Source organism: Sus scrofa, chromosome 14 (assembly GCF_000003025.6).
Source record: "Sus scrofa isolate TJ Tabasco breed Duroc chromosome 14, Sscrofa11.1, whole genome shotgun sequence".
NCBI classification, from domain to species: Eukaryota; Metazoa; Chordata; class Mammalia; order Artiodactyla; family Suidae; genus Sus; species Sus scrofa.
Window position 1 is genome coordinate 30,885,652 of NC_010456.5, and position 25,471 is coordinate 30,911,122.

A 25,471-nucleotide genomic window follows, 5' to 3' on the forward strand; every position below is an offset into this window, starting at 1 on the left:
CTCGCGGCAGGCCTGGCGCCGCCCGCCCGCCCTCCCGCTCGGCCGGGGCCGGGGCTGGGGGCTCGGGCCGCCTGGCTGCCGGCCGCGGCCTCTCCCTCCCCGAGCCGCGCTTACATCCCCGCCGGGCGCCGGCCTCCCTGCGCCGCCAGCCAGTACATGGTGTCCCCCGCGGGAGCCGAGGCCGGGGCGGCCGGACGGGGGGCCAGGAGGGGGGAGCGCCGCCGCCGCCGCCGCGGCTGCCGGGCCCGGAGCTGCTGCCGCCGCCGCTGCTGCTGCTGCTGCTGCTGCTGCCCGGGAGGCGGCTGGCGGCGGAGGCTCGGCTCCCAGTAGCCGCACATCCCACAATACACCGCTAAGGAGCCCGACCCGAGCGCTCACCCTCCTCCTCTTCCTCCTCCTCCTCCTCTTCCTCCTCCCCTCTCCTTCCTCGCCGCTTCCCCAGGCACTCTCCCGGCGGCGGCAGCTGCGCCGCCAAAGCCCCGGGCCCCAGCGGCCCCCCACCCCTCACTCGCGCGCTCCCACACTGCCTCCCCCCTCCCCGGGGGAAGGCCTTTTAATTTATTTATTCTGCTGGGACTTAGGTGGGGGGCTTGGCTGGCGGGGGAGGGGGTCTCCCCGGGCTCTACCTCCCGCGGCTGGGGCTACCCTCCGAGCTGCGGCCGCCTCGGCTTGCGCCTCGGACCTCCAAAACTGTTTGCAAACTGACAAGACCCGAGGTGGGAGCTCTGGGGAAAGGGCTGGGTTTTGGGGTGTGTGTGTGATTGTGTGTTTGGACGCTGGGAGCCGTGAGGAGAGGCAAGGCGGCTCCAAGACGAGTTGCAATCGAGGTATCTCGGCTCCGGCTTCCTCTTCTGCCCCGCGACCCCCTCCCCCCGGAGCTGAGCTGGGGAGGGGAAACCAGGATTTTAACCAAATTAGCATTCACATTCCTGGGAGGATGCAGCCCTTGCCTGGACCTGGGTGATAGAAGCATTTTTCTCTGTTTTTATTTTTGGAGAGGAGCGCCCTGTAATTGTCGAGAACACATGCTTCTCTCCCCGCGCCACCCCCCTTCCTCTAGCCACCAGCGGAGAGAGTCCCCCTTTTTTGCATTTATCTTTCCTTCCCCTTTCTTTATTAAAGGTCCGGGAGTGGCGGCGGCCAATCAGCGTGCGGCTTCCATTTTGTGAGTTCAACTCCTAGGCTCCCGGGCTTCTCGAGGACGCTTTTGCAGCCCCCTCTGCCTTTCCTGTCGGGCGGCCGAGGCAGGGGAACCGCCTCGTTGGGGCTTCGTGGTGGTGTATTTCATATTGGGGCTCTTTTCGGGGTTTGTAATTTGGCAGTGGGTAGGTAATTGGCTAGAGCAGGGCGGCAGGGCGCGGCAGCCAATGAGAGCTCGGCTTCTATAGGGCTTGAGTTATTAGACGCTGATCTCAAAACATCCTTCATCAGACACCAAGGAGAGGCCAACAGATGAGGGGAGCCATTTTTCTGCAATGGAATTAAATGGCCAAGTGGGTTTTTCCTTTGTTGCAAATGGGGAATGTTTTTCCTTTGACTCCACCATCCAGTTCAGGACGCCTCAGTGTTGTGTTTAACATTTGTCAACAGGCTAAAGGATTCACAATTGGAAGAATGAAGAAGACTTTTTAAAAAGATCTGGATTTTTCCTTATGACTTGGAATCCATCTTTGTCTTGTATAACTAGGTCATAGCACACCATTAATGTCAGCAGTTAACAATTTTGAATTCCAAAAAACCTAAGTAAATGACATATTTATTTTTTTTCCTCTTTTTTCTTGGGTGGGTGGGGGGAGCTTGGAGCTGTCTTAATCTGTATTCTCTTGACTGAACAATAAATTTTTATATATATAGTTTCCTCTATTAAACACTTAAACCTGGCCATCTTATTAACTCCTTCTGCTCTCTCTTTAACAAGGTAATGTTTTAAATGTATAGTTTTAGGACTAGCGAAATGGCAGCAAAAAAAAAATTGTGAGCAGTTGTTACTCTTTTAAGTTTTTAAAAACCTTTTACCTTGTAAGTACCCAATCCATTCTGTCCTTACGCCGCAGTGCAGTTTTCATGTTAATGTTGCTGAGATGTCCTTAATTTTCTGAACCTTCATCTGCATGTCTGTCTGTGTTGCTCTTGTCTAACATAAGCCAGTTAAAATGCTTTTAGACGTTTTTGCTTTTATAAAGCTAGGGTTTTAGCTTGAAGCTTTTGAAAATGTTTACAGCAATAAATGCTAGTCAGCTTTCTTCCCAGTAACATGTACACTTTCTTTGAAAGTCGATCTATTTGAAGAAAAACAGCTCTGTTTTTCTCTTCTTGGTAGGGGGGTGGGTGAGGGAAAGGAAGACCTCTTTGTGTAAAGAGACTAAAGCCGTCACAGGAAACTAGATTAAAACTGGAAAACAAGTCCTAGCTGGTTCAAGCCAAACACCATCGTTAACTCGGGGCTATTTTCTATGGTGGTTGGGATGGCCGGTGCGTCTTTTGCCTTTTGTTTGATTTGACTGTGTATTTTCGCCTTTTGTCTCTTAATGACGGTCACACCATTGCTATATCCAGAGCAGTAAACAGTCCTCAGCGAAGCCGCCTTTTGCCAACCCAACCCTGGAAAGTTTGCAGAAGTGGAAGGAGCAGAAAATGCCATGAGAGTGTAACTTTAAAAAGGTAACAATAACAAAAAAAGACACCACCATTCCCCCAAATATTCGCAACTAAACAATCCCCCTAAAAGATATTTTTTACAATAACACCTCCAAAACCGCCGCCCAGCTTGATCTTCCAGACTCCTTGGCACCGGGCTGAGCGGGTAAGTAAAAAAAAAAAAAAAAAAAAAAAAAAGTGCCTTTTGCCCCTTCGAGGAAATTTTTTTTTTCCCCGAGCAGGCCATGGGCTGCAAATGTTTGGGACCTGAGGGGGGAGGTTTCTGGAGCTTCAGGTTTGGCAGCCGGATGGGGGGCGGGGGGGAGGCGAGGAAGGAGGTCTCTCAGACCCTTTTCGCCCCTTCTGTCCTGCAGGCGAGAGAAAGGTCTCTCTAGCGACCTCGGACATCCATGGAGCCGCCTGCGCTCGTCCCCCTCGCTTTTCTAGGTCTGAGCCTTGGTGGGGAAAAGAAATTTAAGTGCTTTGGCTTGGGGGGGGGCTCAAAGCCGAGGATAACTCTCCTTCCGAGCCTAGGGCTTCTTTCCCTTTTGATTGTGGGAGTCTCGCCCTCTGAAGCCGGCTTTTCGGGGCTCCGGGGCGCGCCTGCGCTTCCTGAGCAAAAAAGGACAAAAGGCCGGCGTCCATGTTGGCACCATGACGCAGCATCTCCTGCAGCCCGAGCGCTGCTTGTCCTCTCGGTTGCGCTCGCTCCTCCCTCCCAAACACGAGTTTTATTTTCAGGTTCAGAGCAGAACGGCCGGCTGGGCTGGGCTGGGCTGGGCTGGGGCCAGGGCCGGGGCCGGGGCCAGGGCCGGGCTGCGGGTGGCTAATGGCGGCCGTTCTCTTTCTTCCTCCTTCCCGGGTTGTCTTTGGGAATCCGGAGCTGGCGGTAGTCCCTCGGCCCCGATGGGACCCGAGAGCCCCCAGGGCACAGCGCCCGGGGCCAGGGGCTGTTTGCAGAGGCCGTTTCGTGGACCGCGGGCCTGCGGGCGTCGCGAGTCGCGGCTCCTGCGCTCTCCTCCGCCAGGCGAGGCGGCAGACGGGCGCCATTTCGCGCGCCGCCCGCGGCTCGGGCGGTGGCTGCTGCCGCGCGCCTGGCGGGAAGAGGGAAGGAGGCGGCGGGGGAGGGGAGGCCGCCGCCGCTTGCGGGGACGCCCCTGGTTTGGGGAGGTCTCGACAACGGGAGCGGGCTCCGCAGCTTCCTCGGACCCGGCGCCCTACTCAGCGGCCCTCGCGGGCACGAGGAGGCCTGGCTCCCGCGCCGAGCCGCGGTACTTTTCCTCCTCCCTGTCGCGCGGGAGCCAGTAGCAAAGGGCCACGGGGCCAGTCCGGGCCTCGAGGCCGCCCCCTGACCCCGACCGGCTCCTCCAGAGGCCTCGGAATCCTTCCCTGCGGCCGGGCCCTGACCCCGGGCTGTCCCCGCTGCCCAATCCGGGCCTCGACGCCCACGCCTGGCTCCCAACTCCCTTAATAGCCGAGGGGTGGGGGGGATGTCCCCTTTGTCCCCACTTTGGGCGTTAGGCCCTCACGGAGTCTACCGACGTCCCGGCAGTCCAGGCACCGCGGCAACCCAGGGCTCGAAAGCCAGGGGTGGGGGTGGGGACCTGGGAACGCTGAGCGGGCCTTCCCCGGGATCCCCCGAGGCGGAGGGCTCTGGGGTAAACCCTCACTTCTCCGGCCCTTCGTGGGGGAGGGGATGCGGACGGGGCGGGCCTTTGGAAATGCAGATGAGTCGCCTCCTGCAGCTCGGCGCCCGGGCTGAACCTTCGTGACTCATCCACCTTCCCCCCGCCCCCCCGCCCCAATTCATTCTACTCTAAGCTTAGCAGCTGGAAAAAGGGGAGACATTTGTAAGTCTTCCCTTCTCTCTAGGGACCTTGTCCGGCTGGTGGCCATCGACTTCTTAAAACACTCTTGATTTTCTTCCCCTCTAGGCTCACGACCGGAGAAGAGGTATCCCCAACGTTGACCGTCTTTTTTCGGACAGCAGAAACAGGTCCAGTTTGACTCTGACAATCTTCCCGCTAAGGTAGGTGTGAGCCCTTTCCCGGCCTGAGACGGAGATTTGGGGGGCTTTGGCCTGGAGCCCAGGGAGGGCGGGCATCCTAAACCCGCTCGTCTGGTTCTGCAGCCCCTCCCCCCCCCACAGATGTGTGGGATCGTGTGTGTGAAATCGACTGCCTGCTGGGCCTGCTTGGTCCATCCATCCCCGCCTGTCAGCTTCTGTTGTCAGGAGTTTGGGGCGTGCAATTCTCTGCCGTATTTAGCAGCATAGGAGAGGCTGCACTTGCAAGTATTTCCCAGTTGTGTGTTTTGTGGTGGGGGGAGGGCCCTGAATGCCTCTTCTGAAAGGCACAGTCGGCTGCCAGGAAACCCGGCTGAGCACTGGCCCTCCCTTCCGGCCCTCAGTGGGGCGTGTGGGGTGACTGTATGAGCTGGCCTCTTCTCTGATGTCTGGCTGCTAGGGAGGTGAACAACAGAAGAACCTGAGATCTGGGCCAGCTTCCTTTAAGAAAGAGGCCTCATGACTCTTCCCTTTCCAGGGAATTCCCATAATTCTGTTTCATCCCCTGCCCCCCAAAAAAGCCCTATTTCTAGAATTGGACAAACCCAGATTTGAAACCGGGCTAGCCATTTTACCTATGACCTCACGTAAGTTGCAGTCTCTGAGCCCAAGTTTCCTTCTTTGCACAAATGGGATAGTGATTCTTGAAGTCGAGTGTGCATCCAATTCATGAGAATCAGCTCCAAGGCCTGGTCCCCAAGTTTCTGATTCAATAGGTGGGGTCTGAGAACTTGCAATTCTAACAAGTTCCCAGGTGATGCTGAAGCTGTGCTGTGGAGACACATTTTGAGGACCTTTGAGCTAGGTGACACCTTGAAGCCCCCAAGCTCATTGGCTTGGGGCAGAGTGGTCTGTTTTGTGGTAACAGTCACCGCCTCCTTATTCTCCTAACACAAGCCGACTGTGTACAGTTTCCCATCCTCTTTATCTCCAGGAAGCGCCACAGCTGGAGATAGTACGGCCCTTGATCTCTGACCCCTTCTCTCTGATTACCTTGGTGAACCATTTGGGTCCGGGTGCTGCCAATTGCACTCCTCCCCCATTTGGGCCCAGGCTTGGCTTCCAAGTCTGATCAGCCCTGTTCTCTTTAACCCCACCCCTCAGCGTAGGGGCTAAACTGTGTATTGGGGGAGCCATAGGGCTTGATCTGGAGATTCCATTGGGGGCATCTTGGTGCTTAACGAAGGGAGGCTCTAGGTTCGGCAGCTGTGGGCTTGACTCTCCGCTGTGCTGGTGACCTTGGGCGAGTCCCCTGTGTAAAGCGATGATAATGAAGTCTGTTGTAAAGGGTGGAGGATTAAGTGCGATTAAGGGAGCTGGCCTCACGTTCAGGCTTCACTCTAGTTGGCTTCCATTCGGTGTGGCTGGTGGGGGCTGGACTTCTTTCAAGCTCCTCCCTGACCTGCCCACCCCAAGCACGTGGCAATGCCTCAGGGCAAAGGGGAAGATTGACTTTACAGGCTGGGAGCCAGCCCGGTTTTTCCCTCTAGTATCTGAGTTGGGAAGGTGGCCTTTCCCCATTTTCACAGGCTGTTCCATGAGAGGTCATGATTTGGGGTCCCCCCCACCCGGAGAGTAGAAGTGACTCACCCAAGGTCACGAGGCCACCACTGGCAGGCAGCCAGGATGGGATTCCAGGTGTCTTGACTTCCAGCCCAGTGCCTGTGTCCATGGTCCCGCTCAGCCCAGCTGTCTAAGTTATTTTGGGCTCCCTCTCATGCCAGCTGTCTGCTGGCATCACTGCCCAAGAGCTGGAAAAGCTATCTGGTTGAAAGTAACCAGTGTGGTGCTTTTGGCTCCTTCTTGCCGGCCATGCCTTGGCTCCATGGAGGTCTCCAGTCCCAGATAAGCTGGGTTTGGTATCCTGTCCTTTGCTGGGGGGTAAGGGGTACAGCCCACCGGACTCCCTCCCTCTACCCAGTGTGAGCACTTTGTAAAAGCAGGTGAGGCTCACATAATAATGAGCCCCATGAGCCTCTTCCCTCCTTCCACACTTGCCTCAATCCTGCAGTTTAACTTCGGCTCTGCCATTGACGAGTTCATTCAACCCCCTGGATCTGCCCCTCTTGACTTCTGCCACCTGAGGTTGTCCTGCATCCCTTCTTAAAGAGTCTTTAGGGCTCTGTAGGGTAGGAGTCTGCCTACTCTGGGCACTGGACAGTTAAAGTGATTTCCCTCCCAGCAGCAGCCTGAAGGGCTACAGCCAGTTTCTCTACTCCCGTTTCTCCACTCCCGCCCTCAGACCAATTAGGGAGCAATTAGGTGCTCAGCTGTGGTCTGGGTGTTTCCTGGAAGGGAGCGATGCCCCCACAACCTGCACCACCTTCCTGCTTCCTTTCCTCTTTCACCCCCTCTTTTTGATTTCTTTGTCCCCCACGCCAGTATCACCTCTGTGGAGAGAGGGGCGGGGCAGCCTATCTGTCCTCTTTGGGCCCAGAGGGTGGCTCCGCCCTGATCACCCAGTGAGCTCGGGGCGGGGCTGCTCCTGGCGCCCAGCTGGTGGAGCCTGCCCTGAGAGGGCCACGCCAGCGGAAGGGCTGGGGAGGTGGCTGGACCTGCCTTACGACTGGCCGCCTGGGTCCCGCCCCTTCCGGCCCATCTTCCGTGGCCTGGAATCCGACCTTTTGGACCCTGTGTGTGGAGACTCAGCCTCTGCCTGGACTGTGGAGATGGGCAGCCCGCCATCTCAGAGGCCGCCTGGGTCCAGTATTGTCTCCAGCTGGTTGGTGACCTAGGCAGTTTCCCACCCCTCCAGGAGTCATGGTCTCCCCCATGTTAGCCAGGAAGAGGGAGTTGCTGGATAACCTTTTAGCTGTTTCCCAGTATGGCTTTGTGCAGGCAGCTTTTTGTACTCCAGCAGTGACTCCCCGACCCCACCACCAAGTGCTGAGGCCTGGAGGGAATCTTGGAACAGGGATAGATAACCTTGACAGCACTCCCTGCCAGGGCCACCTCCCATCTCTGGGACCTCAAGGAAGGTTCAGTCTCTGTCTCACATGAGGTGGATGATATCCCAGAGTGTTCTGATGCTCCTGGGAAGCAGAAGCCTCAAGCATTGATGTTGATTTCCCCATCCTAACTTATACTGGCCAGACTTTGCCCTGACAAGACAGAAGTGGACCTGCCCATAATAGAGCCCAGGCCTAAATTTATTTGTTCATTCCCATAAATGTCACCTGCCAGCTCTCCTAGGCTTCTGTGTCTAAATAGCTCTGTGGCAAGCTCGAATTTAAAGATGCTTTCTTACCCTCCTAAATCTCTCCAGGAATTCCTGGTGAATAGAGGAATGACACCGGTCCTCAGAACATCTCGCAGGTAAGAGAACAGGGCTTCCAGAATGTGTGGGCGTTCCCAGTGCCTCAGCTGGCCTGTCTGGCCCAGCGCCTCTGTGGAAGCTCTGAGCAGTTGGCCTGGCTGCTGGATATTTTTAGCTACAGATCCAGCCCCTACACCACCACAGGAGCCAGGTCCAAATCCAACATGCTCCAGGCCGGGTGGGGTTGGGGCTCTGCCAGCCTCTTGGCCAGGCAGGGGTGGGTGGGCAGGCTGGGCCCAGCATCAGCTGTCCTGCCTGGACCTGGGCCGGGCTGAGAAGACTCACTTTTCTTCTTCCTTTCTCTTGGTTTTGTGTAAGTCATTTGTTCTGGCATAAGTTGAAATCTATTTCTCAAGACGGGAAAAATGGAAACTGAGATCTGAGGATTTTGAGGAAAGTCAAGAGCCTTCCCCTCCCCCCACAGGCTGGAGTGAATGACACAGTTTGCTCAGAGTGGGTGACCCTTCTAAGTGAAATCTCCCAAGGTTCCTCCAGGTGAGGCAGTCTTACTCTCCCAGCCACTCCCTGAGCTTCGGGGTCCCTGATGCGGGGCAAGCCTGAGGCAGCCAAAGGGAAGAGGCTTGTGCCTGGCTCAAAGGTAAGTGCTTCCCCCGCTCCCTCCAAGCCCTCTTCCATCCTCTCCCTCCCTAAGTGATGCCCCCCCCCTCCGCTCCAGTGGTCCTGAGGAATCTCACTTCTGACATGTATTTGGACCTGTTTCCCTCCTCTTTTGCTAGCTTCCAGCTGCCACTGTGCACCCCAGCCCTGTCCCAGCCTCACCAGCCAATCACAGCTCCTCCCTGGTCATGGGAAAAGCTTTGTCTGGGCTCCTCTCCTGTTAAGAGCCTCTGTCCAGCACCCCTCTTGAGCCTGGCAACCAGGCCTCCACGATCTAACCCTGGTTACTAACTTGACAATCATGTCTGGCCTCCCTCACTCCCCAGCCACTGCCAAACCTGATATGATGTCTAGCCACCATACACTTACCCAGGCTGGGTACCCATCCTACTTCTGCTGGCCTTTCCTGCCAGCACTGACAAGCTTGGTTCATGTGCTGCCTGCCTCTCAACCTTCTCTGAACCCTAGAGGCTCTGGTGTCTAAATTGTTCACATCTCAGAACGCTTCCCCCAAGACTGAGTTCCTCAGAGGCAGGAACACAATTCCCTCTCAATAAACTTGTGCTGCAAAAAAGGAATGAATGGATGGCTGTTAATTCGTCCAGGAGTGCTTGACCCAGCAAATGTCTTCTGGCCCAGGGACAGGAAAAGGCTTTCCACTTAACTACTTTGAGCTGGCCCTTCTCTTCCCAGCGCTGGGCTCTTTGGGGACTTCCAGGGGTGGTCGCTGCTGCCATCTGGTGATCAGATCAGGCCTTGCAGCTGTTGAAAACCTCCACCTGGCATTTATGGAACTGCCAGGTTGGCAGTTTCCTTTCCGTAGTAGAGTTTACCTGATCCTTGTTGAGAACTTGGAAGTGGGGAATCTTCCAGGTGAAGTGGGGTTAAGAAGATCCTGAGTGCTGCCAGCCCTTTCCTGAGGGAACTACTAGTGGTCCTACCCAGCTGGGAAAGACCTCTCTCGCCTAGCCATGTCTGGGTACTTGCTTGGCATGTACTTGCTCCAGGGGTTCCCTCTGCCACTCCTGACCTCTGGGCAAAAGACAGCCCGAGGTCGCAAGGAGGTAAGGGTTGGAAGGCAGGGGTGATCTCAGCCAGCCATCCTGAGAGTACCTGTCCAGGGCCAAGGCTCAATAAATAGCTTTGGTGAGGAGTTGGGAGGGATGGGGAGAGAGCTTGGGATTAAGGATGTGTGTGGCTGCTGGCTGAAGAACACAAATTTCTTTGTGGGAGAGGGGTTGTTAGTCTCCAAAGTGGGCAGAACAGGGCCCAGCTGATCTCAACTAGATCTACCCTCGCTTTCCCCGTTCCCTCCTCGACGAAGTCTTGCTTGGTTCACGGTTCTGGGCCTTGCTAGAAAGAGGCTTCAGCTTGCGTGGTTTGGGGCCAACCCTCGAAAGGGTATTGTTCTGGGGCCGCTCACCTGTTTCCAAATTCGCGGCGCCGAGGCAATCGCCCGGCAGAGGGCGCCAGACCTCCACCTTTGGGGGCGGAGTGATAGGTAAGCGTAACTGCTGATCCCCGCACACAAGCAGGTATCTGATGGGCAGACACGACCTCCATACCCTGATCTTCCCTGGCACCGCCGACGCTACTTTCTTGGGGGAGAGGTCAGACTTCCCCTAGGCCACCTAGTTGGGGCGGGGCAAAGCTGAGAGCTTGAGATCTAGACTCCTCGAACCCGCTGGGAGACAATCCGCCAATCAAAGGGTCCTTGTCGGATTGGAGGAGGCCGAGTCGGCCTATCAGAGGGTCCGTGCCCGAAGACAGTCTGCCAATCAAAGGTGCTGGGTAGGGAGGAATGGAAACGTCGTATCTTGCCGGTTGGGGGCGCGCCGTGACTAGTGGGGGGGGAATAGGAGCTGCGCTTGCGGCTGAGCGCTTTTTCAGTTGCCTCAGTTTCCCTGGGAATGAAAAGTGAAGACTGGCCTGAGACCCTAGCAGGAAGGAAACAGGCTGGGAGGTCGACCCGGTTGACTGCCTGGCGGAGGTGGTGTCTTTTTCCGAGGGCGGGGCTCATTTTAGCCCCGCCTCCGGGCCCGCCCCCGCTTCGTTCGCTCAACCCCAGCGCTCTTCCCTGCGCGCTGCCGCCAGTGCTGCCGGCTGCGGGCTATGGACACCCCTGGGGCCCCGGCCCCGACCGCCGCGCCAGGCCCGGGCCGGAAGGAGCTGAAGATTGTGATCGTGGGCGATGGCGGCTGCGGCAAGACTTCATTGCTCATGGTGTACAGCCAGGGCTCCTTCCCCGAGGTGAGGCCCGCCCCGGGGTGGGGGGGAAGACTGGAGGCAGGTAGGTTAGGGGCGGTGGGGATGGACTTGGGACCACTGGGGACGAGGAACGGTCTTCAGCTTGAGCCCCGGGTCCAGGTCCTCAGCATCCTGCGCACGGAGAAGCGGCTGTCACCCCGGGGCGCCCCCTCGGGAATTCCAGAGCCTAGCAAAGAGATGTCTGGGCCCAGCAGAATGAGGGGATGAAGGTGGAGGATGGGGGTCCAGTTGGGCCCTGGGCTCCCGTCGCACCCCTTAAGAACCACAACCCGACCCCTCCTCCGACAGCACTATGCCCCATCCGTGTTCGAGAAGTACACAGCCAGAGTGACGGTGGGCAGCAAGGAGGTGACCCTGAACCTCTACGACACTGCCGGTGAGTGCGCCTGCGCAGCCGGGGTCCTAGGGTCTGCCGGAAGGGTTTCCCTGACCGGCATCCCCCGCGGAACGTCCCCGCCCTCCAGTCTCTCTGGGGCTCTGACATCCTGTCACTCCTGGAGGCCGCGGAGGGGCGCTGGCTGGGAGCCAGTTGACCACCGCCTAGCTGGGTGGTGCTGGAGGCCGAGTATTTGGAGGAGGTGAGCTCCAGGGGCACCTCCTAGTGCTGATGTCCTCCCGGGAGCTCACAGCTTCGTTCCTCTCCTGTGGTTCTAGAAAGCCGTGGGCTTTGCTTCTGCTTACCAAAGTTTCAGGATTTTGTGTGCTACATGCTGTGATCTCTTAAGATTCCGTGGGCTTCAGATTTGAGTCCCCTGGTGCGTACGATTCAGTGGGCTGCATTTCTGGGTCCTATGTTCCAGAATACTCTGTGACTCCAGGATTCTGTGGCCAGCAGTCCTGAGGCTCCAGGGCCCTATGGGTATAAATTCTGAATCTCGTGTTTCTGGGATTCCATGGGCATGGATCTGGAACTCTGTGATCTACAATTTTGAGCCTGTGATTCTAGAATTCTGTGGCTACAGTTCTGTTTCTTCTTGGTTCCCTGGGAAGGAATCAGGCCCTGAAGAAGGAACAGAGCTGTGGCGGGGGGAGGGGGGGGGCGGTTGGCTGGCAAAATAAGGCTCTCTGCCACCTGCAGCTCCTAAGGCAAGTGTATTTATGCTAATTGCGGCACAGTCATTATCCTTCCTATTGTTGGGGGATGGGTGGGAAGAGCATGGCCAATGGAAGGATTTGGGTACCTAGTACCCTGGGGGAGCTTCCATGCTGCCCTGACTCCCCTCTTGGCTGAATCAGCACTAGGGGCAAAGGTCAGGATTCCCAGCTGGGGCCTCACCCAGCCTCTGTGACTCAGTGTTTAGTGACCTGTGTGGAACCATGTCATCAGGTGCTCCTTGCCCTGTTAGCCAGGCCTTGTATGTTGGAGGTGAAGTCTTCTGACTGGCCTTGGATGGGGCTAAAATCCAGGATCACCTCCCCCCCACCCCACCCGCACAAGGCTGCCCGTAGTATCTCTCATTCCACCCCGGAGATGATGGGGAAAAGGGCTCTCCCTGCCCCACCTCCATTCCTGACTTTGTAGGGGTGTGTCCCCCCACTACAATGGCCTCTAGGGACCCTCTCTTGTTGGATGAGGGCCCTGCAGGGCTGGCCCCAGACCAGGACCAGGCCTCCAGCCTTATGGACTGGGAAAGCCAAAGGCTTCTGAGGAATTCCCAGGGCGTGGCCACAAGAGCAGTAAAAATTGTGGCATCTGGAATGCTTTTAGTTTCACATGTTCCTTGTCCCAGACCCAAGTAGGGGCAGGTTCATTAACCCCACTTTGTGGGTGGGGTGCTTGTAGAGTAGGGAGAGTCGGAGCGAAGCTTTTAGTTTCTCCTCGGTCCTCTGCCCTCACATCCCCGGGGTTCACTGTTCACTGCAGCTTCCCTCATCAGACCGAGTGCATGGACCACTTCTGGTCTTTCTGGCCTCACTCAGAGAAAGACACTCAAAGAACTTATCAGAGTAGATTGTCCTGTGGAGGTTCTGGGAAGGATTTTCACTAACAGCCACAGTGGGAGGGATAGGGGAAGTCCTTCCCAAGTCATCAGAAGCAGAGACCACCGGGGGCCATGATGACCCTGCCTACAACTTCCTGCCACATGCTTCGGAGTCAGTCCTGGGCTTTGAAGCCAGCCCCCTTGGCTGTGTCACTGGGGACACCTGGGCCTCAGTTTCCTTCTCTGTAATCAGGGCTAAAATAGTCATGAGGATTAAATCAGATTCTTGTGATGTACAGCACTTAGGTCAGGGCCTGGCTCTTGGAAGGGACTAAGTGCCATCACTGTGATTTTAACTCCCTGCCCCCCCCCCACTGCCATTCAGGCCCAGGCCCGAGCCCACGCCTGTTCTTCTGAACCCTGGCCTACCAAGCTCTGTGCCAGTCCCCACCCCTGCTTTCCCAGCGGGACCGTTCCAGGCAGCAGAAAAGCAGAGCTGGGGTTCGAACCTCTTGGTGGAGTCAGTCCCAGAGGGAGAAGACCGGCCTCACAGTCAGCAGGACAGCCCAGGAGGGGTGCTCTGAGGGGAGAGACATGGCTGCTCCATCAGGGGTGTCTGCTGTGACTGAGAAAGTCTCACTGTGGGGAGGAGCTGAAGGAAAGCCTGGGTCATTCTTCTTCCATCCGCCAGTACCAGCACGGCTGGTCCTAGAGCGAGGCTTGTGTAATGAATGAGTGAGGAAGAAGCCTGGGTGCAGAGACAACCCTGGAGAAGGTCCTTTGTGATAAAGATGATGAGTCTCATCTCTCCCTCTGGGGTGGACAGATACCAGGAGACAGTGGCAGGAAGGATGGCCAGGTGACCAACTAGAGAAAGACAGAGACTAAGTGAAGGCAGAGACCAAGATGGAGATGAGTCTAGTAAAGGTTGTTGTAGAAAGTACTAGAACCTGATGGGCTAAAACCTATGGCGGGGGCACAAGGTGGGGGCAGGGGAGCATCCCTCCAACCAACCAATGGTGCCCAGGCCTCTGGTATGCTGAATTTCTCCACACCCAGGACCTTGGCTGCAGGGGTCTGTGTGGGAGGACAGTCTGGCCACTTGTCTCCATCCTGCGGAAGCAGTTACAGACACTGCAGCGGCGGCGGGAGGGTGGATGGAGGGGTGACGGAGCTCTCAGTGCTCAAAGGTGAAGAGGGGCAGGGGCTGTGAGCACCCATTGCCCTAGCAGTTCATCTGCCGGCAGGAAGCTGCGGTGAAGTCTGACGTTTCCTGGGCAGAGAGGGGGAGGCGGGATGTGAAGACACCAACAAGAGACAGAGCTGTCTGGGCCCTGGGGTGGGGCCCAGGGTTGGGGCCTCGCAGGATGGGGTGGGGTTGCACTGGGAGGTGGCGAGCTGTGGTCCCCTTCCCAGCCTGAGGTGGGAACAGTAGGAAAAATGGGGGGCAAAGCAGTTGCTCAGACCGGAATCAGGGACAAGAGGGGTGTCTAGGAGCCAGGAGCCCTGGGGCTGGGGAGCTGATGCTGCTGGTCTGTCAGAGCCAGGCTGCCCCAGCCCCAGCTACTCCCATCTCCAGGGAGGAAATGCAGGTGGGTGGGCCCCAGTAGCACTAGTAAAAGCGGGTTCCCCTTCTGGCAGCTTCCCTTTCTCACACTGCCTGCACCCCTCCCCTGACCAATGCCCCAGCTGAAGCTGGGAACAATGTGCCCTGTGGATGTCCTCTGGGATATTTGGGGACCACTGCGGCCCCTCCTCAACCAAGCCCCAGGCCTTAGAGACCCTGCCCCTGGCAAGATGACTGCCCTGGCAGAGTTTCCCACAAAGGAAATACCCTCGCGTGAGGCAGGGCCTCACTTCCTCCCGCCCCACAGCACCACCAGCCTCAGGAAGATGGTCGGCTTCAAGGGGAGCCACGCCCCAGAAGGTCTTTCCTCGCCAGAAACAAATGCATCCTTTTGCGCATAACTCGGGAGTCTTTTTAACCTTTGGAGCCCACTCACCTGCAGAGGCCAGAGTGGGAGCCCTGTTCACCTCTGGGGAGATCACTTGCCCCTTTAAACCTTGGCATCACTGTGGGTAAATGAGGGTAATCACATCACCTTGTGGCTGGTAGGCCCCCTGAAGCTTGTGGGTCCAAAGACGTGGGGTTAGAATTCCCGCCTCCCCCCAGGACCCCTGTCCCTTGGGAGTTTCTATTTCGGTGGTAACCACAGGCCCTCACCTTTGCCAGGCATTGCTCAGCCACAAGGTTCTTTACTTTCAATACCAAGGGCAGGGTTATTAGCCCCTTTTCCAGATAAGGAACCTGAGGCCCAGGGAGGGAAGGGGCAGGAATAAGGAACATGAGTCTGAGGGGAGCCCGGCTGTCCTGGACTCCCAGGGGAGGGGCGTGACACTAGACACTAGATGCCCCTCTGGGAGACAGAAGCTCAGCAGCACTGGGAAGTCCATTACCTGCAGGCCTGCTCCCTGTGTGGAGGCTCCTACTGGATCCTGGAGAAAGCTGAGGTGGGCACAGTCAGGCTAAGAAGGCAGCCTAGAGGAGGAGTTGGGGTCTGGGCTGCTCCCCATCCTCTCCCAGAGTCCCTCCCTCTCTTAAGATTCCCGTCCTAGCACCTTTTCCTCACTGGGTCAGGGCTGGGGCTTGCAGGGTGAGAATAGCTCCCTACCCTCTGGTCCTCTGCTTTAGGAAGCTTCCTTTGGCTGTGTGCACTGGGCAAGTCACTTCACCTCTCTGCTTCAGTTTCTGTGTCTGTAAATTGGGGATGACAATAGTCACAAGTGAGGAGTCATACTAAGGAGGAGACTATGCAGGTAAAGGGCTTCAAATGGGGCCTGGCATGTGATGAGCGAGCACTGCCGAGAAATATCTTTGATGTTAGCTGTTTTCATTATTATTATCCTTGTTATTTGGCTGTGCCATGGCATGCAGAAGTTCCCAGGCCAGGGTTCAAATCCGCAGCCACAGCACTGACAACACCAGATCCTTAATATGCTGAGCCAACAGGGAACTCTTTATTTTATTATTAAGGCTCACCTGCCTCTCACATATCCATTTCACATATGAGGAAACTGAGGTCTAGAGGTTAATTCCCAATTGGGCAGGCTTCCTGAGAGGACTGGTGCTTTTAGAGTGGCTGAGCAGGCAGCTGACCTTGGAGCTGGGGACGGAGTTGGTGCTTCAGCTCCCAGGGTGCCTGTCTATGACCTTGAAAAACCCCTAGCCACGTGAGCTCCTAACAGGAAGAACTTGCCCCGCCCAGCCTCCCTCCCAGGACTGCTACTTAAATTATGGGGACGTGAACTACCCTTGCGAACCTGCAAGCCAGAGAGATGATCACTACACTTTATTCACCCACTAGTTAGTTTGTTCATTAGTTCCCCAAATGTTTATTAAGCTTGCCGGTATCCCAGGCGATGTAACAGTGACCGGTACAGACAAAGATGACCCCTGTCCTCAGGGTCTTATGTGTCCCTGGGGAAACAACAAAAATACATGTACATATAGTGATGTCAAGTAGTGACAGTAGCTAGGAAGAAAAAGCCACAGTTGGTCATGGGACAGTCTGCCAAGGAGGCTCTTGTTTCAGAGCAGTCAGGAAAGTTCTCTTGGAAGAGGAGACATTTCTGCAGAGACTTGAAGGGAAGAAGGGAGTGAGCCATGCTTTTACCTGGAAAGAGCCTTCTAGAAGAGGGACCAGCAAGGGAGAGGTCCTGAGCTAGGAGCAGGCTTGGTCTGACTTCCTCCTTCAGCTGCAGCCTGACTTCTGCCTCCATCAGCCCTGCTGAAGTCATCACAGGCCCCAATTGCTAAACCCAGTGGTGCATCTCAGCCCTTATCTCCGCTGCATCTGCCAAGAGTTGAACAACTTCAAAACAGCCCACCAGCCGATGGTGCCTACCGGGTGCCAGGAATGAATTTTTTTCTTTTAGGTCCACCCCTGGAGCATATGGAAATTCCCAGGCTAGAGGCTGAATTGGAGCTGCAGCTGCCACAGCCACGCCATATCTGAGCCATGTCTGTGACCTACGTATGCCACAGCTCATGGCAAAGTCAGATTCTTAACCCACTGAGTGAGGCCAGGGATCGAACCCACATCCTCATGGATACTAGTCAGGCTTGTTACTGCTGAGCCATGACGGGAACTCCAGGAATGATTTTTAAGGACAGACATAGACCCTGCCCTCAGTGTGCTTACAGGCAGACAGGCAGTGAACATGAAGGTGTATGAGTACAGATTAGGGGACAAACAGGGGACAGACTTGGCGTGTCCAGGGAAGGCCTCTCTGAGGAATCAGCCGGCAAGACGAGGGAAGACATCAGAGTGCAGTAGCCCCACTTGACAACTGCTTGTCATCTCCTGTCATGTTTCTTCAAGGGAATCAGAATGGACATGAGACCAGAATTATGAGCAGCATCCTCACATTGTAGACACCCAGTGAGTGAGGGGGAAGGAGGGAGGGGGATGACGTCAAGGCTGGTGGGCGCTAGGGTCCTGTGGACCACTAGTAGATGCTTGGATTTTCCACAAAGGGCAGGAGGGAGCCATTGAAGGTGTTTCAGTTGAGGGGAGAGGAACATGATTTTATTTGTGTTTTAAGATCCATCCAGCTGCCAGGATTGAAGGGCAGTGGGAGACCAGGGAGGAGGTGGCACAGGAGACCAATGGTGGCTTGGGTGAGGATGGCGCCCTGCCGTCCAAGAGAACTTTCTGCAACGATGGAAATGTTCTGCCCCTGCAGTGCCCATTATGGTGGCCACTAGCCCCGTGTGACAGTCAGTCACTTCAGTGTAGCCAGTGCAATGGAGAACCTGAATTTTTAATGTTAATTAAGTTAAATAGTCACATGGGGCTAAGTGACCCTATCAGATAGTCCAGGTCTAGAAAGATGTAGACAAAGGTTAGGAGAGGGGACAGTTTGGGGACATGTGTGGCGAGGGGAGGAGATGGGCTGAAGTAACATGTTGAGCTGGCTCTCCACCATCTTACAAGAATTTTTCCAGCTTTGTAGAAATGAGGGCAGGAGGGCCTGAGTCTGCTGGGCCCCCCTTCTCCAGGGTGGAGGGGACTTTGGTTGAATGACAGCATGGTCACTGCACACTCTCAGGAATCCCTGGGTTGAAAGGGAGCAAGTGCAAAAGGAGGTGGTGGCAGGGGTCTAAGAGCAGGGCATGGCCTTCTGTGCTCCCTGGAGAGGCCCCTTGACCTTCCCCCCCGCCCCCCGGCTTTTTAGAGCCACACCCCCAGCATGTGGAAGTTCCCAGGCCAGGGGTCAAATCAGAGCTACAGCTGCTGGCCTATACCGCAGCCACAGCAACATGGGATCTGAGCCGTGTCTGCAACCTACACCACAGCTCAGGCAATGCCAGATCCTTAACCCACTGAGCAAGGCCAGGGATCAAACTCACGTCCTCATGGATAATAGTTGGGTTCGTTAACTGCTGAGCCATGAAGGGAACTCCGAGGCCACTTGTCCTGAGAAGTCTTTGGCAGGAGGAGGTAGAGGACAGGCTGGCACCACCCTGGCAACCATAGTCTAGAGTGAGGGGTGGCAGATTCTTGGGCTCCAGGTTCCATGTTCCCCGGAAGGAAGTCACTGCCTGAGCCTTTCTGTGGAGGTGGCTGGGGGTTGCCTGTGGGCCTGAATGGCTCTCATTTCTCACTGTGGGAATTTTTCAAAAATACTGGGGCATGGCGACCACATGCAGGGCATAATCCTGAGCCTGCTTCTGGACTGGGGGAAAAATAGTCCAGGCCCTTATTGGTGAAATCTAAATATAGCCTGTATTAGATTGGACTAGAAGAGTACAGTGTCAGTGCTGGTTTCTGAGTATGATATTTGGACTGAGGTAGGTGAGAAGACGTACTTGTTCTTAGAAAAACTACATGGGAACTCTCCTGAGCAGTTAAGAAGTAAAAGGTCTGCAATTACTTCTCACATGGTTCCAAGTGTTTACATACAGATAAAGCAAGTGGGCAAAACGTAAAGCCTCAGTGAACCTGAATAAGGGAGTTCTTTGCACTCTTCTTTGCTGTTTTTCTGTAGATTTGAAATTGTCAATCAAAAATTACTAAGAACATTAAAAAAAAAAAACAAAAAACCAACCCACCATTGCCCACGCCCAGCCTTGGGTTCTGATTCAGTTGGTGCTGGGAGGGGCCGAGTATCAGAATTGTTCATTTCTCCCACGTGAGGCAGCATGTGGACCTGGGCGGGCAAATGCTTGTTGCCTCCAGCAGTCCCCCCACCCCACTAGGCCAGAACAGCAGGAGTTCAACCATGCACCTCTCAGTCCAGGTTCCAGGGCACCCTTCACAGTTAACTGCAATGTCCTGGGCCCACCCAGCCCCTCTGGTCTGAATCTTCGGGGAGGGAGGGATTTGACTTCAGAATCTGAGCTTTTAAACTGAGCTCCAGGGCACGGATGGGAGGGCGAGGATTGTCACGGCCATGATTGCTAGTGGTTCTCCCAGCACTTACCCTGCAGTCTGTCCCATCTCCGAGCCCCGCATGGCTTTTATTTTGTGTAATCTCTGCTACCACCAGGACTGTAGGCTTCCACTTCTGTGTTACAGATGAGGAAACCAAGGCCTAGAGACACAGAGTGGCTTGCCCAAGAGACCCCAACCCCTCCCTTGCCCCTCTGAGCTCAGACAGGGACTCAGGTGAAGTCAAGGGTACCTCCCTGACCACCATCCCCACCCCACCCCCACTGTCTGGTTTCAGGGCAGGAAGATTATGACCGGCTACGGCCCCTGTCCTACCAGAACACCCACCTCGTGCTCATCTGCTACGATGTCATGAACCCCACCAGCTATGACAACGTTCTCATCAAGGTGAGGCCCACCTCCCAGCCCACCAGCCCGTGGAAAAGGGGCCACAGATGGGGCCCCAACCCTGATGCCCAGCCTCTCCTTCTGCAGTGGTTCCCTGAGGTCACACATTTCTGCCGTGGGACCCCCACGGTGCTCATCGGCTGCAAGACAGACCTGAGGAAGGACAAGGAACAGCTGCGCAAGCTCCGGGCAGCCCAGCTGGAGCCCATCACCTACATGCAGGTGGGCCAGGGGCCCCTCCTCTACCCCACCCCACTGCCAGGAGCCCAGGTACTTGGGCACAGCTATGGCCAAAAAGCTTCCCAGGCCTTTGACCTCTGCATCTGGGGTGCCTTAATGGCCCTTGGGGGCCTGAAGCCAACAGGATTCTAAGAATAATAATTTTTAAATATTAATATTGCTAGCCCACTTGTCTGAGCACTTTATATTACTTATTTAATCCTTATAACCTTGAGGCAAGTACTGTTAGCTTTCTCTGTTTTACAGAGAGACCAAGACTCAGAAAGGTTAAGTAGCTTGCCTAGGGTCACAAAGCTAACCTTAAGTAGAGCCAGGATCCCATCCCAGTCACTCTGACTGCAGAGCCTGGGCTCTTAACCACCATCCTGTTCCATCTCCTAGGGGCCTGAAAAGGCAGGCCCCTGTGGAAAGCAGGCGTCCTTTCATGAACCTGACCAAACCCTGCAGCCTTCTGGGTGAGGCCTGGGAGAATAAAAAGAACACAACGGAAAGCTAATGAAGTTTAATAAAAAGAAATAGGCATTAATAAATGTGTTAGAAGTTTTTTTTTTGTTTTGTTTTGTTTTTAACTCTAATAGCTCAGGTGCCTAAATTGTGCTTTTGAGAAGAGCAGAGAGAGAGGCATGTAGGAACTGTCTCAAGGACTTCAGCTCTCCTCACAGACCTGGTAGACACAACAGACCACCTCAGTTCTTGGCTGAAGTCAGCCCCTGGCTCTGGCCAAGGTTGGGGAGAGTGAGAGCCTGGGGTGGAGGCCAGGATGGGCTTTTCCCAGCAGCTGCAGCTTGTGGTTGACACCAAACTGGCCCTTGTGTTTCATGTGCACACACTGAGGGGGAGGAGCTGGCCCTGGGATGGGGACGGGGGGGCCCCACCCCCAGAAAGCCCCTAAATCCCTGAGCAGGCCTCGCAGGAGGCGCCCCATGCTCCAGGCCCCTTTTCTAATCCTGGCCCCTCCCCCACCCAGGGCCAGAGTGCCTGCGAGCAGATCCGAGCTGCCCTCTACCTGGAATGTTCTGCCAAGTTTCGAGAGAACGTGGAGGACGTCTTCCGAGAGGCCGCCAAGGTTGCCCTTGGTGCTCTGAAGAAAGCACAGCGGCAGAAAAAACTCCGGCTGTGCCTGCTGCTTTGACACATCCTGGTGGGGCACACGGCCCTCAGGATTGAACTGACAGGGCCTGGGTCCCCAGGCCCAGACTGCTTCCCAGACGCTGCCCCTCCCCAGCTCTTGAAGAGCACTTGGAATCTGGTGTCTCCAGTGCCTGGTGTCTGGAGCCTGTGGCTAGGTTCTTAGAACTTTCTGGAACTCTCTCCTTTCCCAGCTGGGGCTCTGGCCATGAGCCCCACTCTGGACTCATGGGAGCTGTGGCCTGTGTGGTGGTGATGGGTAAGGAGGCTGGACTCCGAGTCCCTCTGTACCCTGGAACCAGCTCTTGTCCCCAGGACTCAGGAGTGCCCGCATCACAACCTCCCCCCAGCTGTGTGTTCCCCTCTGCACACCCAGTAGGTCCTCAAAGGCTATGCTTGAAGTGAAAAATGACGTCTGGTATGTGGGTAAATGAGAAACTTGGCAGCATTCCACATGGCCCCCAAGTGCTTTCCCAAGTCACCCACCTCCCTGGACTCCTGAGATAGGCATGGCTGCATCCTTCAGCTTCTGGCTTCCTCCTCCTAGGAATCCAGGCTACCGCCACGATGGGACTGGGGCCTATCAGAAGAACACAGGCACCAGCCCCCTCCTGCCCTTCCTCCTCCACGCCTCACAGAAGACTTCAGTCTCAGCCTTTGGCTTGGCTGCCACCTCTCCAGAGCTGGGCATATACAAAGGCAAAAGGAACTTCCCAAAGAGCAAAAAGTATTTCCTGGACAGTCCACCTGACCCCTGCTCAGCGTCTCCTCCCCTGCAACCCCTCTTCTCCAACTACTTGCCAGATGAAAAGGGACATCAGCTCCAAGTGATCTTGGGCAAGTCAGGCTCTCTAGGACAGTTTCGCTACCTGCAGCAGGACGGCACTGGCTCATTAACTAGTCATCAAGCTCTCCACTGTCCCTCCCAGGCTCCACTTCTGTCAAGATAGGGAGATCTGAAACCAAGGCCATCCTGGCGCCCTTCGTTTACAGACTTGATCAACACCCAGCACACATTCTCTGAATCTCCTGAAAGGTCTGAGGTCACGGGCCCAGGAGTTTTTAAACAAGTGCCCCAGGTGATCCTGATGCCCCAGAGATTGAGGGCTGGTGGCTGCCGAGTTAGCTCAGGAATCAGTGCTAAGAGGAGGTAACAGCTTCAGGGGCTCCTGCCTCAGCCCCTCCTTTGCCCAGTGCGTTGGTCCACTGGGCCTGAGAAAGAGACTTCCAAAGTCCAGCCCACCCTACCTAGGTTCCCCAAGGCCTTGCGGACAAACAGTAGTCTAGGACAGAGGTCCACAAACAACTGTGGGCCAAATCTGGCCACCTATTTTTGTAAATAAAAGTTTTATTGAAACACAGCCACGCCCATTCATTCATGTGTTGGCTGCTTTTGCCCTACAACTGCAGGTTAGAGTAGTGTGACAGACCATGAGGCCCTTTACAGAAAAAGTTTGCCCAGTTTCTAGTCTGGGGCAAACCCAAGTGCCTAAAGGACCAGATGGGAGACCCAAATGAGTGAAAGAGGGCAGGGATAAAAGGGAGTGGTGGGGCCTGTGGCAAGCCAGAAAGCAAGCACCCCATCCTGGACAAGGCAGCTCAGCCCAGGCAAATGCTGCCCTAGGGGAATGTTGCTAGATCTTTCCATTTCTCCAGGGAAAGCAGAAATGTGGATTTTCATGTGGAATCATACAGGGGGGAGGGGAAATTTCATATTAAAAAAATTTAAACCCCTTTGAGGGCTGAAGCATGACACTGGGCGCCATCTGTGAACTCAGGTCAAAGGGGATTTCTAGGCAAGTCATTAAAAGCAGCTGAGGCCCATGTGAGAAGCAGCAAAAAATGCAACCAAACCTGTTGGCGTCTTCACCCTCCTCACGAATACAGAACCTAACATGAAGTGACCAGCAGCCCTGCCCTGGCCTCCAGAGTGCGGTCTCCTCCAAGTGAGCCTGCTCTGACTCTCCCCACATTCCAGAACCTCTGAGGCGAAGGGAGGCAGCCAGAGCATGGGTGACTTACACACCAGCTGAGTCCTAACCAGTGCTGAGGGTCTTGGTCCCACTCCTTGAGGGCTCACTGCAAGAATTAAGGAAGGAGGGCTGAGGAGCAGGGGTCAGGAAACCCCATAAGGGTCGTTGTGGACAAGGGGGCGCGGGGGGGGGTTGGGGGGGACGGTGGGGCCCGCCCTCAAACCGGCCACAGGATGGTGCAAGGGCGCCCTCTGGTGGTGCCCCTCAACCCTCCCGCCTCAGGCCAAGCCCCGAGCTTCAGCGGGGCACGGCCGTTTTCCCCAGGAGGCCCGCGCGGGGAGGCTCAGAAGCACAAAGAGCACGAAGCACAGACTGACAGGGGTTCTCTGAGAACCTGAATGTCCCCGCTGCGGAGCGAGGCTGGGAGCTTACAGCAGAAGCTGTGCGCCCCAGGTAAGGAGGCTCCACAGGACCCTGAGGGGCTTCCTTTCGCTCCCCAGGGGGCCGCGTAAATAGCAGGTCAGTGGAGAACCAGCCCCAGCGAGGAATGTCCAGTGCCCAACCTGAGGGGTTTACATGACAGGATGGGGGACATAGGGGCTCCCTGAGGCTTAGCCTCCCCCCCGCCCCAGGAAGACTGACCCAGTCTCGCTGAGCAGCGAGCAGCGGGTAAGGAAGGCCGCAGAGTCTAGGGAAGGGGCGAGGCCAATATTAAATATGTCATAAATAGGGAGGCTGGGGCGGGCTAATTCTGAGCCCACAGGCTGGGGTCACATTCCTCTCGTCCAGCTGGGGACCAGGGCCGAGGCCCTGCTCCCAGCGATGCCCCTGGCCCCTGAGGTCACTGCTGCCAGTGGCCACTGGCACTGGTGGGGAGGATATCCGGCAGCGAGGATGCCACTTGGGAGTCCCCCGCTGTCTCAAAGTCCAGGGGCACGGGGGGCGACCCCATGGCTTATGGCTTCTTGGCCTTGCTTCTGTTCTCCTGGAGTTTGGTGTGCACGACTTTGAGTGTGGTCAGGAAATTGCCGAGGAAGAGAATGAGGAACGTGAGCGCCAACACGAACACCTGGGTGAGGGGCGTGTAGAGAAGGGGAGCGCCCAGGGCAGGAGGGGGAAGGTGAGGCAGGGAGCAGAAGGGAAAGAAGGAAAAGGCCCTGCTGGCTCTGATCAGATCTCCTTGCTGAAATGCCCACTGTGGCCCCCTCAGAACCCCATTAGCACAAGCTACTCTGCCAGCAGAAGGCAGAGATTCAGGGAAACTGAGTGAATCGTGTGAATCCTTGGGGTCAGGCAGTGTCCCGGGGGCTCCTCCCTCAGCCCCCTGCAAGCTCTAACCTTGAGTTCCTCCGGACCTCTGAGAGGCTCCCTGGTCTCCCCCAGTTCCCTCCCCATGGTCTCCCAGGCCCCACTAGCAACAAACTGGACAGCAGAGAAAGGGGTAGAGGGTGGTGGATGACACGGAATTCTTTCCGAAGTGTCCCCAACCTTCCCCAGGACCTCCCCCCATCCCAATACACACACACCACCCACACCACACAGGCCCATATACCTGCCATTCTTTGCATTCCTCGTGACTGGAGAGCTCAAATAACGTGACGGCATTGTAGAGCTGCCAGAACTGGAGAAAGGGGAGGCAGGCACTGCTCACCCCGCATGACTCCCCTGGAGACCCACATGGGAAAGCCCAGGGAGTGAGGCCAAGCCCCCCAGCTTCTGCTTTCATTTGCCCTAAGACACTGACAACCCCTCAAAAGAACCTGCAGCACCCTAGGCCGGAGCAGCCTGAGGGCCTGGGGTTGGGCATGTTTGGCCAAGGGACTGTTCTGGCTGTTGCCTCGGGCATCCCTGGACCCAGGGGCCATCCTGGTCCCAGGAGCTGGGGGGGCCCAGCTCCAGGATGGCTGCCAAGAGAGACAGGCCTGGGGAACTGTTCCTGGGAGGCCGGCCCAGTCCAGGGACACCCACAAACTCCAGGGAGACTCACATGGCCACAGAACAGGAAGGGCAGAAGGAAGGTGAGGCCTCGCCACATCCAGGACTGGAATCCTTCTGTGGAGAGGAGGGAGGGAGCGAAAGGCCCATGTGAGGTGGCCCAGCCGTGCCTGTCACATCACTCTGAGATCAGTCAGGTTCAAACACACATGAGAGGGGGGAGGGGCACAGCCCACACTTCCTCCAGGTGGGTGAGGGCTCACCAGGAAAATAACCTAGGGAACATGCCTAACACCTGCCACCAGGCCTGACCACACCACACCTCAAGCCATCATGAGCCAACTGGGCTGACCACTCCTAGAGAACGCTGAAAACGTTCTAGAGAACGCTGATGTGCCAGGCACTAGGTTTTTAATAATTTTTCTTTTTTTTTTTGTCTTTTTGCCTTTTCTAGGGCAGCTCCTGCGGCATATGGAGGTTCCAGGCTACGGGTCTAATCAGAAGCTGCAGCTGCCGGCCTACACCAG

The 25,471-nt window shown here is 56.1% G+C and overlaps 2 protein-coding genes and 1 long non-coding RNA gene across 58 annotated transcripts in view; 1 reads left to right on the forward strand and 2 right to left on the reverse strand.

The window, feature by feature from the left end:
- RHOF (ras homolog family member F, filopodia associated) lies at positions 402-22,397 on the forward strand. Of its 49 annotated transcripts, XM_021071860.1 has the most exons (11): positions 1,172-1,493; positions 1,591-1,743; positions 2,557-2,661; positions 2,767-2,803; positions 3,012-3,084; positions 4,572-4,666; positions 7,968-8,017; positions 8,443-8,513; positions 8,756-10,886; positions 19,559-19,890; positions 20,876-22,397. In XM_021071860.1, the coding sequence occupies exons 9-11, from the start codon at positions 10,547-10,549 to the stop codon at positions 21,038-21,040; spliced, it is 837 nt and encodes a 278-aa protein (XP_020927519.1). In that variant the 5' UTR covers positions 1,172-1,493; positions 1,591-1,743; positions 2,557-2,661; positions 2,767-2,803; positions 3,012-3,084; positions 4,572-4,666; positions 7,968-8,017; positions 8,443-8,513; positions 8,756-10,546; the 3' UTR covers positions 21,041-22,397.
- On the reverse strand, positions 13,261-15,601 carry LOC110256740. Its single transcript, XR_002338657.1, has 6 exons — positions 15,499-15,601; positions 15,284-15,365; positions 15,051-15,134; positions 14,830-14,899; positions 13,841-14,099; positions 13,261-13,693 (listed from the first exon to the last, which is right to left on the reverse strand). It is a non-coding gene; the product is annotated as an uncharacterized LOC110256740 (long non-coding RNA).
- Positions 16,162-25,471, reverse strand: part of TMEM120B (transmembrane protein 120B) — a 55,538-nt gene continuing 46,228 nt past the window's right edge. For 2 of the 8 annotated variants that reach the window (XM_021073233.1, XM_021073235.1), the window contains 5 exons: positions 24,997-25,061; positions 24,562-24,630; positions 21,523-24,014; positions 16,501-20,370; positions 16,162-16,304 (listed from right to left, as the gene is read on the reverse strand). In XM_021073233.1, the coding sequence (XP_020928892.1) occupies positions 23,730-24,014; positions 24,562-24,630; positions 24,997-25,061 (419 nt within the window). In that variant the 3' untranslated portion in view covers positions 16,162-16,304; positions 16,501-20,370; positions 21,523-23,729. Of the gene's footprint in view, positions 16,305-16,500; positions 25,062-25,471 lie in introns of those variants that run through there. The other 6 variants (XM_021073234.1, XM_003132876.3, XM_021073239.1 and 3 more) reach the window with 5 other exon arrangements.